The sequence below is a fragment of the Halichoerus grypus genome, chromosome 14 (genome assembly GCF_964656455.1).
Source record: "Halichoerus grypus chromosome 14, mHalGry1.hap1.1, whole genome shotgun sequence".
NCBI classification, from domain to species: Eukaryota; Metazoa; Chordata; class Mammalia; order Carnivora; family Phocidae; genus Halichoerus; species Halichoerus grypus.
Window position 1 is genome coordinate 24,470,927 of NC_135725.1, and position 14,968 is coordinate 24,485,894.

The following is a 14,968-nucleotide window of genomic DNA, read 5'->3' on the forward strand; positions in this document are numbered from 1 at the left end:
TTTTGCTCTTTCTCACTCTCTGACAAATAAATAAATAAAATCTAAAAAAAAAAAAAAAAAAACAACCAAAAAAAGGGAGAGTGAAAAATTAGAGGTAGAACAGAGAACATGAAGTTCTACCAACCAGGAAAGCACTCCTACCGAGTTCCCATCTTCGAGAATTCCTAGATGCTTCTTAAATTATTGACTAAAGAAAAAGAGAAGTGTCATAAACATTAAATCTAAATTACTTGAGAAAGTCTATGTACCTTCATTCCCCAAACTTGACTTTTGTGTTTGATCCTGAATATCATTCAATTCAACAAGAGAACAAACAGAGCCTGGCTTTTGAATCCATGAGCGACTTCTACATCTAAAAAAAAAACATCAGGATCAAAGGTAACTTGTCTGTTAGCATTTTCTCCTCTGCCCTCAAATTAGTTCCCCAAAACGGACAGTAATGTTAAAAAAATTACTGCATGGAGCACTGGGTGTTATACGAAAACAATGAATCCATGGATCATTACATCAAAAACTAATGATGTATTGTATGGTGACTAACATAACATAATAAAATTAAATTCAATTAAAAAAAACCCCAAATTATTAATTATATAAACAGAATTTTACTAATATTCCTCAAAATAAAAGGATATCTCCCCCAAGATGAACTCAGTGGAAAATTTATGTTTGTTGCCCACTGTGGCAGCAAAATCAAGAAATCCAAAAACACTCTCTCTGAAAATTAAAATCCAACAACTATAAAAGCCCTAAATGCAATATTATTTTTCAATTTTAAGACTGATAACTTTGTTCAATTTTTTTTCATAACACATTAGCAGACAGTGCATTTAGCAAAAACTACTTACTCTTATATTAAGTGGTAAAGATACATGTTAATGAAAAAAAGCCCTACATCTATATATGTTTATTGCATCACATGTTTATTAAATCAGTCAATATTTAACATACCTAATTTCAGATTTCTCTTGGCCTTCAGATTCTTCGTCATCACTGTTGTCAGAAAATTGGCAGTGGAGGACTTCATCTTGTTCTTCTATGTGACCCAGCAGCATCTGACTTCGTGTTCGAAATCCAGCAACTACTCGATCCAGAGAGTACACAGAAGGACTTGTGTAGACCTTACAAGTGACCACCCAACAAAAAAAGTGATTTTTTTAACGTTTATTTTTATCCTATTACTCAAAATGTCTTTAAAGAGACATTTAGATAGTTACACTTAAAACAGCCAATTACTGAAAATATGCAAAAGTCAAAATAAATTTCACAATGCCGTTGTGCCCCATGGACACATACATCTTTTAGAATCTGCACAGCTCTTACTCCTTCTAGAAAGTTCTCTATCTTCAATTATACCTTCATGGAAAATAGTATTCAAAAATGAAACCAAAGAGAGGCAGGAGTGAGAAGATCACAGCTCCTAAACATAGCGCAGGCATGCCCCAGCCAATGTGAAACCTGCACACGGTGTGACAAGTGGCAATGACACGTTGTGTACTACCCTGCAGGAAATCCAAATGCATTTACTCACACCTTCCCGGTGGTGGTTAGGGGTAGCTGACTTAATGCTCTAAGTGACATAGTTCATATGTATCATGGATAAATAGATTTTCATGGGCTAGCCTGGGAACTTTCTACATTATAATGTGCTTCTATTGGCAATGCACCTTAAGCTCTCAAAAAATGACCTTGGAGGGGCGTGTGGGTGGTGCAGTCAGTTAAGCATCCGACTCTTGATTTTGGCTCAGGTCATGATCTCAGGGTCGTGGGACCAAGCCCCACATCGGGCTCTGCACTCAGCGGGGAGTCTGCTGGAGATTCTTTCTCTCCCTCTTCCTCTGCCCCTAACCCATGCTTGCTCATGTGCTCTCTCTCTAAAATAATAAAAAATGAATCTTCTTAAAAAATGACCTTGGAAAACAACAACAAAAATTAGAAACTGCCTTTATACATTTATTCTAGTTTTAGTTACCAAATATTTCCTTTTTCACCACCTCTTTGTAACCAGAGTTTTTTCTCAAAAAAGGTAAATAAAATATTAGAGGAAGCATTCAATTTATTACTAGAAATCATTACAAGCTATTAAAATTTTAACATATAGTGGAATATGTATAACACATGGGGTGACAAGATTCAAGTGATGTAGGTCTCTCACATAATCCCTCCCAGAAAAGCCCGCCTGATACTAAAGATTCCTTGATATCTGATTTTCATGGCTCCACAGTTGGCCACCTAGTAATACCATCTGTCATATCGGTACCACGATGGAGGCAGAGTAAAGTTTTCTAGGCGGACTCCCTATCCTGGGGTATGAGGGAGTGAGGAGGGGAATTACTTACAGAAGAACCAACTCAAGAAGTATTTATCTAGGGCACCTGGGTGGCTCAGTTGGTTAAGCGACTGCCTTCGGCTCAGGTCATGATCCTGGGGTCCCGGAATCGAGTCCTGCATCGGGCTCCCTGCTCGGCAGGGAGTCTGCTTCTCCCTCTGACCCTCCCCCCTCTCATGTTCTCTCTCTATCTCATTCTCTCTCTCAAATACATAAATAAAATCTTTAAAAAAAAAAAAAAGAATACTTTGGTTGGTTTTCTTAGCATACAATTATGTGAAGTACTGAAAGTGGTATTAGGGATGCCTGGGTGGCTCAGTCGGTTAAGCGTCTGCCTTCAGCTCAGGTCATGATCCCAGGGTCCTGGGATCGATCTCCAGGTCAGGCTCCCTGCTTCTCCCTCTGCTTGCCACTCCCCCCCGCTTGTGCTCTCTTTCTCTCTCTTTGACAAATAAATAAAATCTTTAAAAAAAAATGTATTAGTTACCTATTGCTTTTATTTCTGTTTTATATCAAATTTCATCAAATCTGAAATGTTATCAACTGTAAGACACACCATTATTTTTATTCCATCAAGAAAAAAAGCTGTCAACCATGACATGCCTCAATTATAAAACATACCCTGCCATCAAAGATGATAAAATGTGAAAAAAATGTGAGTCTTACAATCAATGAAACATGGCAGATTTTCATCAGCATTTTGATATTATATTATACCTAAGCATTGACTGGGACCACCTCTGTAATTTTTTTCTTTCCAAAATGCCCTTAGTATGTATAATACTGGCTCTTGGCTTCAAGTATATCATATTTACCATGTTAAGAAAGTAGAAACCTGTTATACCTTTTTATATAAGTTTAAATCAAGATTCAGTTTTACATTTCATCAGATGAGTTTTTGATATCTACTGAGACAGAGGGATTTTTTTCTCTTTTTTCCTATTAATTTGATAAATAATGTGGAAACTTTTTATTTACCTGTATACTATTTAGTTTTGAGGGGCAATTTCTTTAGGAATTCTGCATAAGTAGATATGTCCTATAATTCCATTTTGGTGTTTAACTTTTCAGGTTAAGAGATAGTTGAAAACAAATGTGTAACAATAGGAAAAAGTACACAATTGTATGCCCCCAGGATAAATATTATTCAGCTATTAAAAATGATGATGTTATAAAATATTTAGTGACTGTCAAATGTTCATGATATGTTGAGAAAAGCCAGTAATGAAAGTACATGCATAAATATAACAAATAATACTTTTAAAATTAAATAAGAGCTTTTTGCTCTTTCCCTCCAATATGTATAAACAAGCATATAAGAAATATTTCCTAAAAAAAAAAAAGAAATATTTCCAATGAAGAAAAGAACAGAAATATCTCCTCATAAGAAATGCAGACTATTTGCACTTCAAGAAAATATTAGAGCTAATGAACTCTAAAAGAAATTAGCAGAGCTAGAAAACATCAGCTAGACCTCTGCCAAGGAGGCAAAACTCCAGGGAGAAAATGAAATGGCATTTCAGATGTCCTCTGTGGTGTAATTTGGTTAGGTAGGGTATTCAGTACGAAACCCTCGCCTCACTCTTAGAACAATGAGCAGTAAGCAGGACAAGGCTGGCCATACAACGTGTCTTCCCGTGCAAGCCTGCCTTCTCACGTCGGCTGCAGCAACCAGTCCAAACAAGAGAGGTGGCCTGGATTCCTGGACACATGGTAGGAACAAGAGAACCCTCAAAACTGCTGATTCTATGACTTTTACATCTTCTTCCTTTCCTCTCCTTTTACTGGCTAGCAGGGCTCTTTTGGGGTAGAAGGAAAATTTTAAAAACAAAACAAAACTAAGGATTTGCTTATTTGAAACAATAACCACAAAAGTCGTTATTCCAGTCATGTCTGTTTCAAGCCTAATCAAACAGCTAGAGGTAAGAACCCCTAAGGGCCTAACCTTTTTCAAGAGCCCACAGAGCTCTATCTCCTCAAAGAGTGTACGTGTGTGTGAATGTCTAGTAAAAAAGAAAAAGAGAGACTGAAAGTATAAATATGTATGACTTTTGTAATCAGTGGGGGAAAAAAAACCCAGATGTTATTTTTAAAAAATAAAAGAATAGAAGAAACAGAAAATTCTTTCACATTACGAGCCAACAGTAAATAAATTAAATATAGAAGATATATAATCATAAAGTTGAATTAAGAGTTATCAAATTTGAACGCTTTTGTCATGTTCCATGAAAATTTACCATGTATTCAACCATAAGGAACATGTCAATAACTCTACAAAGTAAAGCTGAGATTGATAATAACAGTGATTTAAATGGTAAAACCCAACCGCTTAGGATTGAAAGCCACACGGGTAAGGGAGCATCTGTGTCACTCGCTCTGAGGCACCGAGCCTGGGACACAGTAGAGGCACCCCACGCGCATGTGCCGGAGACGCCGTGTGCCAGGCAGTTTCAGATTCCTCATCTCAGGTAAATCCTCCACACGCCCGACAATGTCTCCCCCAGTCTGACAGATAGGGACCCTGGAGCCCACACGGGTTTAGGCATACGTATAGGCCTATGCACAGAGCTGGTGTTCCCACCCAAGCCTGCCACACGGCGCAGCCTCGGACCCCTCTCCTATTGCTCATCCCTTTAACTGTAACCATCACAGAGACCTCAAACAACTCATTTCCCTTCATAAAATTAATAAATCGAAACCAAAATTCATGAATCTGCTACTTAGTCTTTTCCATTAGAGATTTCCATTCCAATAGAGATACCTTGTTTTTCTTTTTCTTTTTTAAAGATTTTATTTATTTATTTATTTGTCAGAGAGAGAGAGCACAAACAGGGGGAGTGGCAGAGGGAGAAGCAGACTCCCCACTGAGCAGGGAGCCCAACGTGGGACTCGATCCCAGGACCCCAGGATCATGACCTGAGCTGAAGGCAGACACTTAACCAACTGAGCCACCCAGGCGTCCTGAGATTCCTTGTTTTTCAAGAAAAATCTGTGTGCATGTATTTACCACCCACACACATATTTATCAACAAAAATTAAAATGAAACTTCGTATTGATCTTCATAGTCTTGATTATGTCAGCTTGGCATATCGAGTAATAGATAAATATCATTTTGAAAATAATAAAACAGGCCAAATAAATCAAAATAAATACCCTCCAATCTCCTCTCAACCTTGGTGTGGTTAAAGAAAGAAAAAAATTCATGCAAGATATCAGACTAAAGCACGTTTGAAAATATGATGGCAAAGGATAGCTTTTTCTCCTCGGTGAATACAGACATCATCTTCAACTATTCCTTCCAAATATAACTATACATTCTCCTATTTATTAATTTATTATTTAAAAGAAGCATGATGGAAAAAGAAAGAATATGCATAAAAATCCATGAAATCAAACAGAAAAAAACCCTGCTGAGACCATACAAATACACTGTGATATTATACAGAATATTTTTTAAATCCCAAAATCAGAAAGAGATCAGTGTGTCGACATTACCTTCCTGGAACCGGGTCTGGCTGGGATATAAATATAATGCCCCAGACGAGTATCAAATGGTACAGTACACGGCCTCTTTGTGGCTGTCCTGGCATCTGGCCCATCTCCACAAGGTTCCGTAGCTGAAGAGGTCATTGACAGGTTAAATTTTGATAGTTCCTCGCTCAGTTGATCCACAAGAAGTTGTTGTTCTATTATTTTTTCATTCTTTGTAGAAGAGAGATGAACATTTTTAAAATAGAGAACCTCCATATGTGTGTAATGGTTAAAGATAAATTGTACATTGCCCCAAACCACAACTACCTTAACAGTACCGTAAAACCTCATTTCTCCACAGATTAGTCTTCTGTTCACCAGCATCTAGGATCACTCTGAAGGGTAAAAACTTTTGAAAAGGAAGCAACAATAAACAGAGCCTGAAGAGTTAAATATTCAAAGAAAATGTCCCGCACACTGTGATTGGTTGGTTTGCCATCCTGAAGCACTCTGATTCGTTGATCTTTATAAATGGTTGGCCTTTCTGAGGGAAATCCAAGCAGTAACAAGAAAGAAGAAAGTTGCAAAGTGGAGAATGAATTGCAAATGGCAGAGGTGGCACCAAAGGAGATGAGCTGGTCACAGGTACAGTGAAGTGAGAGCCTTTCCTCAGTGCAAAGAAAGCCAAAGCACAGGGCGCCTGGGTGGCTCAGTTGGTTAAGCGACTGCCTTCGGCTCAGGTCATGATCCTGGAGTCCTGGGATCGAGTCCCACATCGGGCTCCCTGCTCAGCGGGGAGTCTGCTTCTCCCTCTCACCCTCCTCCCTCTCGTGCTCTCTGTCTCTCATTCTCTCTCTCAAATAAATAAATAAAATCTTTAAAAAAAAAAAAAAAAAGAAAGCCAAAGCACAAAGAGATAAAAGGTAACTGATAGTCCTGGGAGAAAGAGGAACTTGGAAATCAAAAGCTGAACAAATTGTGTATCAGGAGTCAGTGTGTGTGTGTGTGTGTCAAAGAGAGAGAGAGAGTGTGTGTGTGTGTGTGTGTGTGTGTGCGCACGCCTGTGGCTTAGCTTTCTATGTATCCTCTATGTATCCTCTAAAGAAAGTTTTTCAAGTATATCCAATCCAGCAAGCTCTAACATCAATCTTTGTTTTATCAACACAAAATTATATAAACAAGAAACTGTCATTCATCTTAATACTTCACATGTACTACAATGCTTAAATAGGGAAAAAAAAACCGCTAAAGTTTCATCATGCTAATGCTAAGCTATAAAAAGGCAACCTTGGGCGCCTGGGTGGCTCAGTTGGTTAAGCGACTGCCTTCAGCTCAGGTCGTGATCCTGGAGTCCCGGGATCGAGTCCCACATCGGGCTCCCTGCTCAGCGGGGAGTCTGCTTCTCCCTCTGACCCTCCCCCCTCTCATGCTCTCTCTCTCACTCTCTCTCTCTCAAATAAATAAAATCTTTAAAAAAAAAACAAAAAACCAAAAAAATAAAAAAATAAAAAGGCAACCTTATTAAAAATTCACATATCCAGATAATTAAAATATATGCCAATGGCATATATTGGAGTCTTTATACTGTCTGGGAAAGGGTAAAAATACCAATAATATTAGACTTTATTAAATCAAGAGTGTATGGTATACTCTCCAGGATAACCACCAAAACCATAAAGAGTAAAAGTATAATACCTAAGCTAATGAAGTAAAAATTGAAAAATTAAAAATACACAATTAATCCTAAAGAAGATAAGAAAAGAGAGAAAAAGAACATAGAGCAGGATAAGTAAAAGGACAACGGTGGGATTATAACCAAAATATAAGAGTAATTATATTACATTCCTAAATAAACTAAGTAATCCAATTAAAAGATTATAATTCATCAGAGAGGATTATAAAATTATCTAACTTGCTGCTTACCAAGAAACACAACTAAAATAGACACACAAAAATTGGAGAAAGAGACACCATGTAATATTAACCAAAAGAAAGCTGGTAGGGCTATGTGAATACCCAAACAGACTTTAAGGCAAAAACCATTAGAAGAGGTAAAAAATATTAAAAAGGTGAATTCACCAGGATGCTGTAACAATCATGCATTTCTATGTACTTAATAACACAGCTTCAATATGTATAACGCAAAAATTGTCACTACTTCATGGAGAATAAGGAAGACAAATCCAAAATCATAGCAGGAGATTATAACATCCCTCCAAATTACTGGTATAACAAAAAGACCCCAAGAATAAGTAAAAATATAGATGTGAAGGGGAGCCTGGGTAGTTTAGTCGGTTAAGTGTCCAACTCTTGATTACAGCTCAGGTCATGATCTCAGGGTCGTGAGATCCAGCCACACCTTAGGCTCTGCACTCAGTGCAGAGTCGGCCTAAGATTCTCTCTCCCTCTCCTTGGCCTCTCCCCCCACTCATGCGTGTGCTCTCTCTCTCTCACTCCCAAGTAAATAAAATCTTTAAAAAAAAAAAAAAGAAAATGTCCATCACCAAAAAAGTCCTTCAACAGTAGAATAGAAAAATTAATTGCAATATATTCATACAATGAAATCCTATATAGCTATAAACTGTAACAAACTACAGTTACATTGTGGATGAATTAGAACAAAAAAACATTCAATAAAAGCAACTAGATACTAAAGAATATATATACTGAATGATTAAATTTACAAAAATCCAAAATGTAAACTGTAGTGTTCAGGGATACATAGTAAAACCACAAAGCAAAGTAGGGAAAGCATTACTATGAGGTAAGGAAAGTGACTCTCTCTGAGCCGGACGAACCAAGGACTTTTGAGGGGCCGACAGTTTACTATTTCTTTTTTTTTTTAAATTATTTTTTAAGTTTTTATTTAAATTCCAGTTAGTTAACATACAGTGTAATATTAGTTTCAGGTATACAATATAGTGATTCAACACTTTCATACAACACCCGGTGCTCATCCCAGCAAGTTAGTCCCCACCACCTGTCTAACCCATCCTCCCACCCCCCTCCTCTCTGGTAACCATCAGTTTGTTTTCTATAGTTAAGAGTCTGTTTTCTTGGTTTGCGTCTCTCATTCTTTTTTCCCCTATGCTCATTTGTTTTGTTTCCTAAATTCCACCTATGAATGAAATCATATAGTATTTATTTTACAGAGAGGGAGAGAGAGAGAATCTCAGCAAACTCCCCACTGAGCACGGAGCCGAGCACGGAGCCCTACACGGGACTAGATCCCACAAGCCCAAGATCACAATCCCAGCCAAAATCAGAAGCCAGACGCTCAATAGACCGAGCCACCTAGATGCCTCAAAAGTTTACTATTTCTTGACCTGGTGGTGGTTACCCAGCTGCTCTCTTTGCGATCTATCACTGCACAGTACCTTCTGTTTTGTATATGTTTTATGTTTTGAAATTATTCTAGAGGGGCGCCTGGGTGGCTCAGATGGTTAAGCATCTGCCTTTGGCTCAGGTCATGATCCCAGGGTCCTGGGATGGAGCCCTGCATCGGGCTCCCTGCTCTGCGGGAAGCCTGCTTCTCCCTCTCCCTCTCCCACTCCCCCTGTTTGTGTTCCCTCTCTGGCTGTGTCTCTCTGTCAAATAAGTAAAATCTTTAAAAATAAATAAATAAATAAATAAATAAATAAATAAAATAAAGTGCTACTGTTTAGTGAAGTACTATTTCAACTAAATCTACAGCACTAGATACGTTAAGAAACTCTACCTGCAATCTATTCACTTTCTGTGCTTCTTTCAAAGATACCACGTGGCCTTTGTTTTCCTGGACCATCATTTGCACTTGATTCTTTAGCTCCTTCACCTCCAGTTCTCTCTGATTAAATACAACTTCATCAGCAGCCAGTGCACACTGGGAGGAGGGAAAGAAAGCACAAGAGATTCATCATGGAAAATACTCAAGAGAGCCCAGAAAATACCATGAAAACTGGGATTTATTGATGGTTTGATGATGTCTCTTGAAATTTTTCTTATCCCATTCACTTTCAACTTTTTTCTGTTCTCTAATGTCGAGGACCTATCATGGCTACAACCTAAGAATTAATTACTATATAGAAAAATTTTTCCTGGTTTTATTTTAAAACAAAAAAGTTACTCAGTTTCTAGAGTACACTCAGTAAGATTTTTTACAAGTTTGCTAGAATTGCCATGAGATTTTTAATGTGGGTTTTTAAAAATCAGAGGTCACATTTTCCAAACTGACCCACAGAGTTAAGAATGCATTTGGATTTCCAAATAAAGAATATTTGCTAATTTTATGCACTTTCACTACGAAGAGATATTTTGAAGATGTCTAAAAATATGGTTAAACAAAGAGTTTTCTTAATTTCTAGTGAATTATGCCTGTTTTCAAATAAACTTGGGATATGCAAATAATACTTTAAAACAATTTTTAAATTAAATAAACAGAAAGAAATTTAACATTTGTCAAGAGTCTATTCTATGCTAGATAGTGACTTGACATTTTAAAAATATCTCACTGAATAGACAGGGTTCCTTTTTCATGAAGAAACTAAGAGATTAAAACCTCTCCCCAAGATGACACAGTGGATAAACCCAACTCCTGATCTTCTACCCCAGGGCCTATCTGGATCTAAAGCTCATGCTCTTTCTACTAATCTACAGGAAAAGAACAAGTAGCTGATTTGCAAAAACCAGTGTTCACTTTACATAAGATTTAATTCACAGAAAGAGTATGTATGTGACTTCTCAGGCGAAGGCATCGGGGTAGATGGGCCCCAGCACGGAGAACCCACAGATGGAGGCCTGCCTGGATTTTGTCACGGCCTCATAGTAGCACTTAGGGCAAGGCCCTTCTTTTCTCCGCTTGGGATCCTCAAATGACCAAATAAGGAAAGGACGGATGACCCTGATGGTCCTTATGACACTATATGTTTATAGGACCTATGTGACTTCTTTCATAAAATAAGATATAACTAATTCTCATTGGCTAATATCCTCTTATGGTAAAATTAATTGTGCATTTGAGCTTAAAGTGTAATTGTCTTGGGCGCCTGGGTGGCTCAGTCGGTTGAACATCTGGCTCTTGGTTTCGGCTCAGGTCATGATTTCAGGGTTGTGAGACTGAGCCCCGAGTCAGGCTCTGCACTCAGCGGGGACTCTGCTGGAGATTCTCTTTCTCCCTCCCTCGCTGCCCCCCCGTCTCTAAAATAAAATTTTTTTTAAAATGTAGTTTGTCTCCCAGTACTGCATACTCAATTATTTTTACATATGCTTTATAAACTACAGTTATTTATTATTTATTTAAAAGTGTTTAACTGTTGAGTAAACTCATGTTCACATACTGTTCTTGTACTCAAAATTTGGAATAGAAAGGCAATGGAGTCCTTTAAGAGGTATTTATTAGGGGATGGAGTGTTCCAATAATTGACTAATAGCAAAAACCAAGGCTTCCGACACAACCTGATGGCGTCTAAAAAGAAGAATATGGTAACTTCGAAGTGACCCTTACTTCCCTAGCAACAGTCTGGCAGTAATTCTACCTGCAAGATGGCCCACATCTCATCTTGATTAGGAGTTTTTTTTTTAAAGTACTTACCTGCTTGTGTAATAGGCTCGAGGAAGCAGGGCTGAACGAAAAGAACATCCACGCCTCTCCCTGCACAGAGTTGCTATCTCCCTGCACAGAGTTTATCAAGTGGCCTTCACAGTAATTCCTGGCATGTGGCCCTACGTACCACTACTAAGTCCAATCACTTAGCTGCCGCTGCTACGTAACGTCGGCCCAGGCAGGTGAAAAATAAATGGGGAGACAATAATGACCTGACCTTTATGGAGCCTTACTCCTGGCCAGGCATCCCTCTCAGCGCTTTATGGGAACTAGTGCTTTAATAATCTTCACAGCAACCCTACAAGGTGCTTGTTAGTATTGTTTCTATTTTACAGATGGGGAAACCGAAGCACAGAAAGGTGAAGTATTCGCCCAAGGTCACAGAGCGAGTAAGCAGAGGAGTCGGGATTCGAATCTTGGGGGTTTGGTATACACGTTCTTAACTATTATGTTATTCTGTCTCTCACAGAAAAGAAGAACAGAAAAGAAAGTTTAAAAAACAACTTTTTAAAGAGACATACGGGGTGAGGAATGACAGCTGTATTTCTCGATTTGCTACTTAGTGGTATCCAAGATTACTAGTCCTGCAAGACTGCAGACCAAAAAGAAGGAATCCATTTTTTTTTTAATTTGGAAATACTGAACGTTCTTTCTCTCACTTTGAGATTAATAACATACACTAGCACTTTCAAAGTCCTGAGAAGTCTTGGGATTTCTGCAGTCTAGCCAGCATCCTCGAAAACCATCTGCTCATGAATGATACCCTTTTTCACCAAGACTGTTAATATCTTTGGGAAGTCTTAATCTAGAATCCATCATCTAGAGCAAGTTTAATTCAGAGTTTCCAACAGATGGAGAGAAAAAGTTACTATCCACTCCCCATCCTCAACCAGGGGGTTTTATGAGGTTCCACTTTCAGCCACCTTAGGAGCAGGAAGGAAAGGCACTGTCTACTGCCAGCTCCTACAGCATCCCAAAGTTCAAGCTTCCCATCAACCTTACTCCCCGTTCTGCCAGCTTCTTACACCAAGGAGGAAGGGCCAGACCTGCTCTATCTACGAAGAAGGTAGGGCAGACTTCCTGCTTTCAAAAAAATCCATGATTTTAGAAGTATTACTTTAAATGCTTATATTTAAATATCAGAAGCTCTGAGATAGAACAGCAGTGATCATAGCGTTTCAGTAAAGACCCTTTTGGCGTATCCCTTAGGTCCTTTCAGGGTATCCAGGAGATCAAAACTCTTTTCCTAATAATACTAAGACAATATTTGCCCTGTTTACCATGTTGACATTTGCACTGATGGTACATAAGGGTGGGTAAAACTGCTGGCTCCTAGCGTGAAAAAAGGAAGTGTCACCAGACAGTCCTAGGAGTCACTGTATTCCTCACTGCCATGCACTCACAATACAAACAAATGCCAGCTTCACTTAAGAATATCTTGATGGGGGCGCCTGGGTGGCTCAGTCGGTTAAGCGTCTGCCTTCAGCTCAGGTTCATGATCCCAGGGTCCTGGGATCGAGCCCCGCATCGGGCTCCCTGCTCAGTGGGGAGCTTGCTTCTCCCTCTCCCTCTGCCTCTCCCCCTGCTTGTGCTCTTGTGCTCTCAAATAAACAAATAAATTCTTTAAAAAGAAAAAGAAGGGGCTCCTGGGTGGCTCAGTCGGTTAAGCGTCTGCCTTCAGCTCAGGTCATGGTCCCAGGGTCCTGGGATCAAGTCCCACATCGGGCTCCCTGCTTGGCGGGAAGCCTGCTTCTCCCTCTCCCACTCCCCCTACTTGTGTTCCGTCTCTTGCTGTGTCTCTCTCTGTCAAATAAATAAATAAAATCTTTTAAAAAGAAAAAAGAATATCTTGATGAAGCAATAAAAATTATTTTATTTATTTATCTCAACATATGAGTACTTTTAGTATCCCATGTGACAAAATGGGAGGTATTCCAATGGTAGCTCTGCTGTATAATGAAGGGTGATGGTTATCTATAGGGAAAAAATTTTGTGCAACTGAGTTGCAAGCTGAACTAGCCACATTTTTCATGGGGAACTATTTTTATTCTAAAATATGACAGATCAACTATGGTTACTCACACCCGGGACTGTGACAAACATTTTCTCAAAAATGAAAACCATCATTTCAAGGAAAACAACAATATTTGTTGCAAATGATAAAATTCAAGTTTCATGCAAAAATTAGAATTTTGGAAAACATTTCTGCTATGAGTTTGACAGCTTCCAATACTTAAAGACCTTGCTGGTAAGATCAGTGGGTAAGATTAGTGAATGTAATTATTTGACACTGTCTAATGATATGTGTCAACATTTAGAAGATCTGCATAATTTAGGAAACAAGTATTTTCCAAATGACCAATAAGTGACAATTCAGAATCATGTGATGAAAGATCCATTCAAAGTACAACATATAGATCAATGAATTTTAAGGTATAAATATTAATATAACAAAGACAGTTTCAAATTCTACATGGCAAGTAACCTTGAGGAAATCTCTACTGGTTGAGTTTTGGTGTAATAGCAAAGACGAACATCCATAATTATCTGAAAAAGCCATGAAAAGATTCCTCCCTTCCAACTACAAATCTATGTGAAGCTGGATTATCTTCACGTACTTCAACTACAACAACATATTCAACAAACTGAATGCTGAAGCAGATATGAAAATCCACCTGTCTTCTATTAAGCCAGACACATGTAAAGTGTGAAACAGTTCCAGTCTTATTAAACTTCTTTTGTTTTGGAAAATAGTTATCTTTCATGGAAAAAAAAAGTACTTTATTTAACATGTAATCAGGTTATTATTGTTAGCTTTGAGCGAGTTAATCATTTAAATTTTTGTGTTTTAATTTTAATGTGGTAAATATCAATAGATACAATCCCCATAAACAAAAGCTCTTTAGGGGACCTCAATTTTAAAAATGTAAAGAAACCTTGTGAACAAAAAGTTCAAGAACTGCTGTAATAGAGGTTTCTTTCTAATACATATAGAAAGGTATTGAGGAAAGATTTCTAACTAGAAAGCTATGTTTTTAACTATACGTTTTCCTATTTTCAAAAACTGGCAGAATATCCATTTGCTCACCAGACTCTACCATGTAAGGAGAACTGGATATATCTTGTTTTCCATGATTTCCCAGTGACATAAGATCTTCACATACTGTGTTTGAATGGAAAGTGAGAAACATAATTCTAAACTCAACATACATATATATAATATGAATAAATGTACTTATGTCCCTTAAGTACTGTCAAATAAGATGATTTGTTTGTTCAAAAAATCAACATTCCACACTCAAGGGATGAAGTATTTTTTTCCCTTCAAGAACCACTGACCCAAAGAGGAATAAAGACTCACTAACATACTTCATTTTGTTTCTGAAATTGGGTTTCTCTTCATCCTCTAAATTAATGAGCGGGTCTGCAAGATTCTGCTTCATAAATATAACCAGTTAAGATACTAAAAGAGAAAGGAGAAGGAGCTGAGAAGGGTGTGACTTAAGAGGACAAAGCAGTAGGAAAGGGGAAGAAGAAACTGAGCAAAGGCAAATGAGATTTTACACATAATCCTTCTGAAAAACTT

The 14,968-nt window shown here is 38.0% G+C and overlaps 1 protein-coding gene across 4 annotated transcripts in view; it reads right to left on the minus strand.

The window, feature by feature from the left end:
* The window catches only part of KIF27 (kinesin family member 27), an 82,927-nt gene that overhangs the window by 47,504 nt on the left and 20,455 nt on the right, over window positions 1-14,968 (minus strand). For 3 of the 4 annotated variants that reach the window (XM_078061279.1, XM_078061280.1, XM_036090574.2), the window contains exons 5-8: window positions 9,520-9,663; window positions 5,826-6,032; window positions 952-1,121; window positions 249-352 (exon numbers count right to left, since the gene is read on the minus strand). In XM_078061279.1, coding sequence (XP_077917405.1) covers window positions 249-352; window positions 952-1,121; window positions 5,826-6,032; window positions 9,520-9,663 — 625 coding nt within the window. The remainder of the gene's footprint in view (window positions 1-248; window positions 353-951; window positions 1,122-5,825; window positions 6,033-9,519; window positions 9,664-14,968) is intronic. The other variant, XM_036090576.2, reaches the window with a different exon arrangement.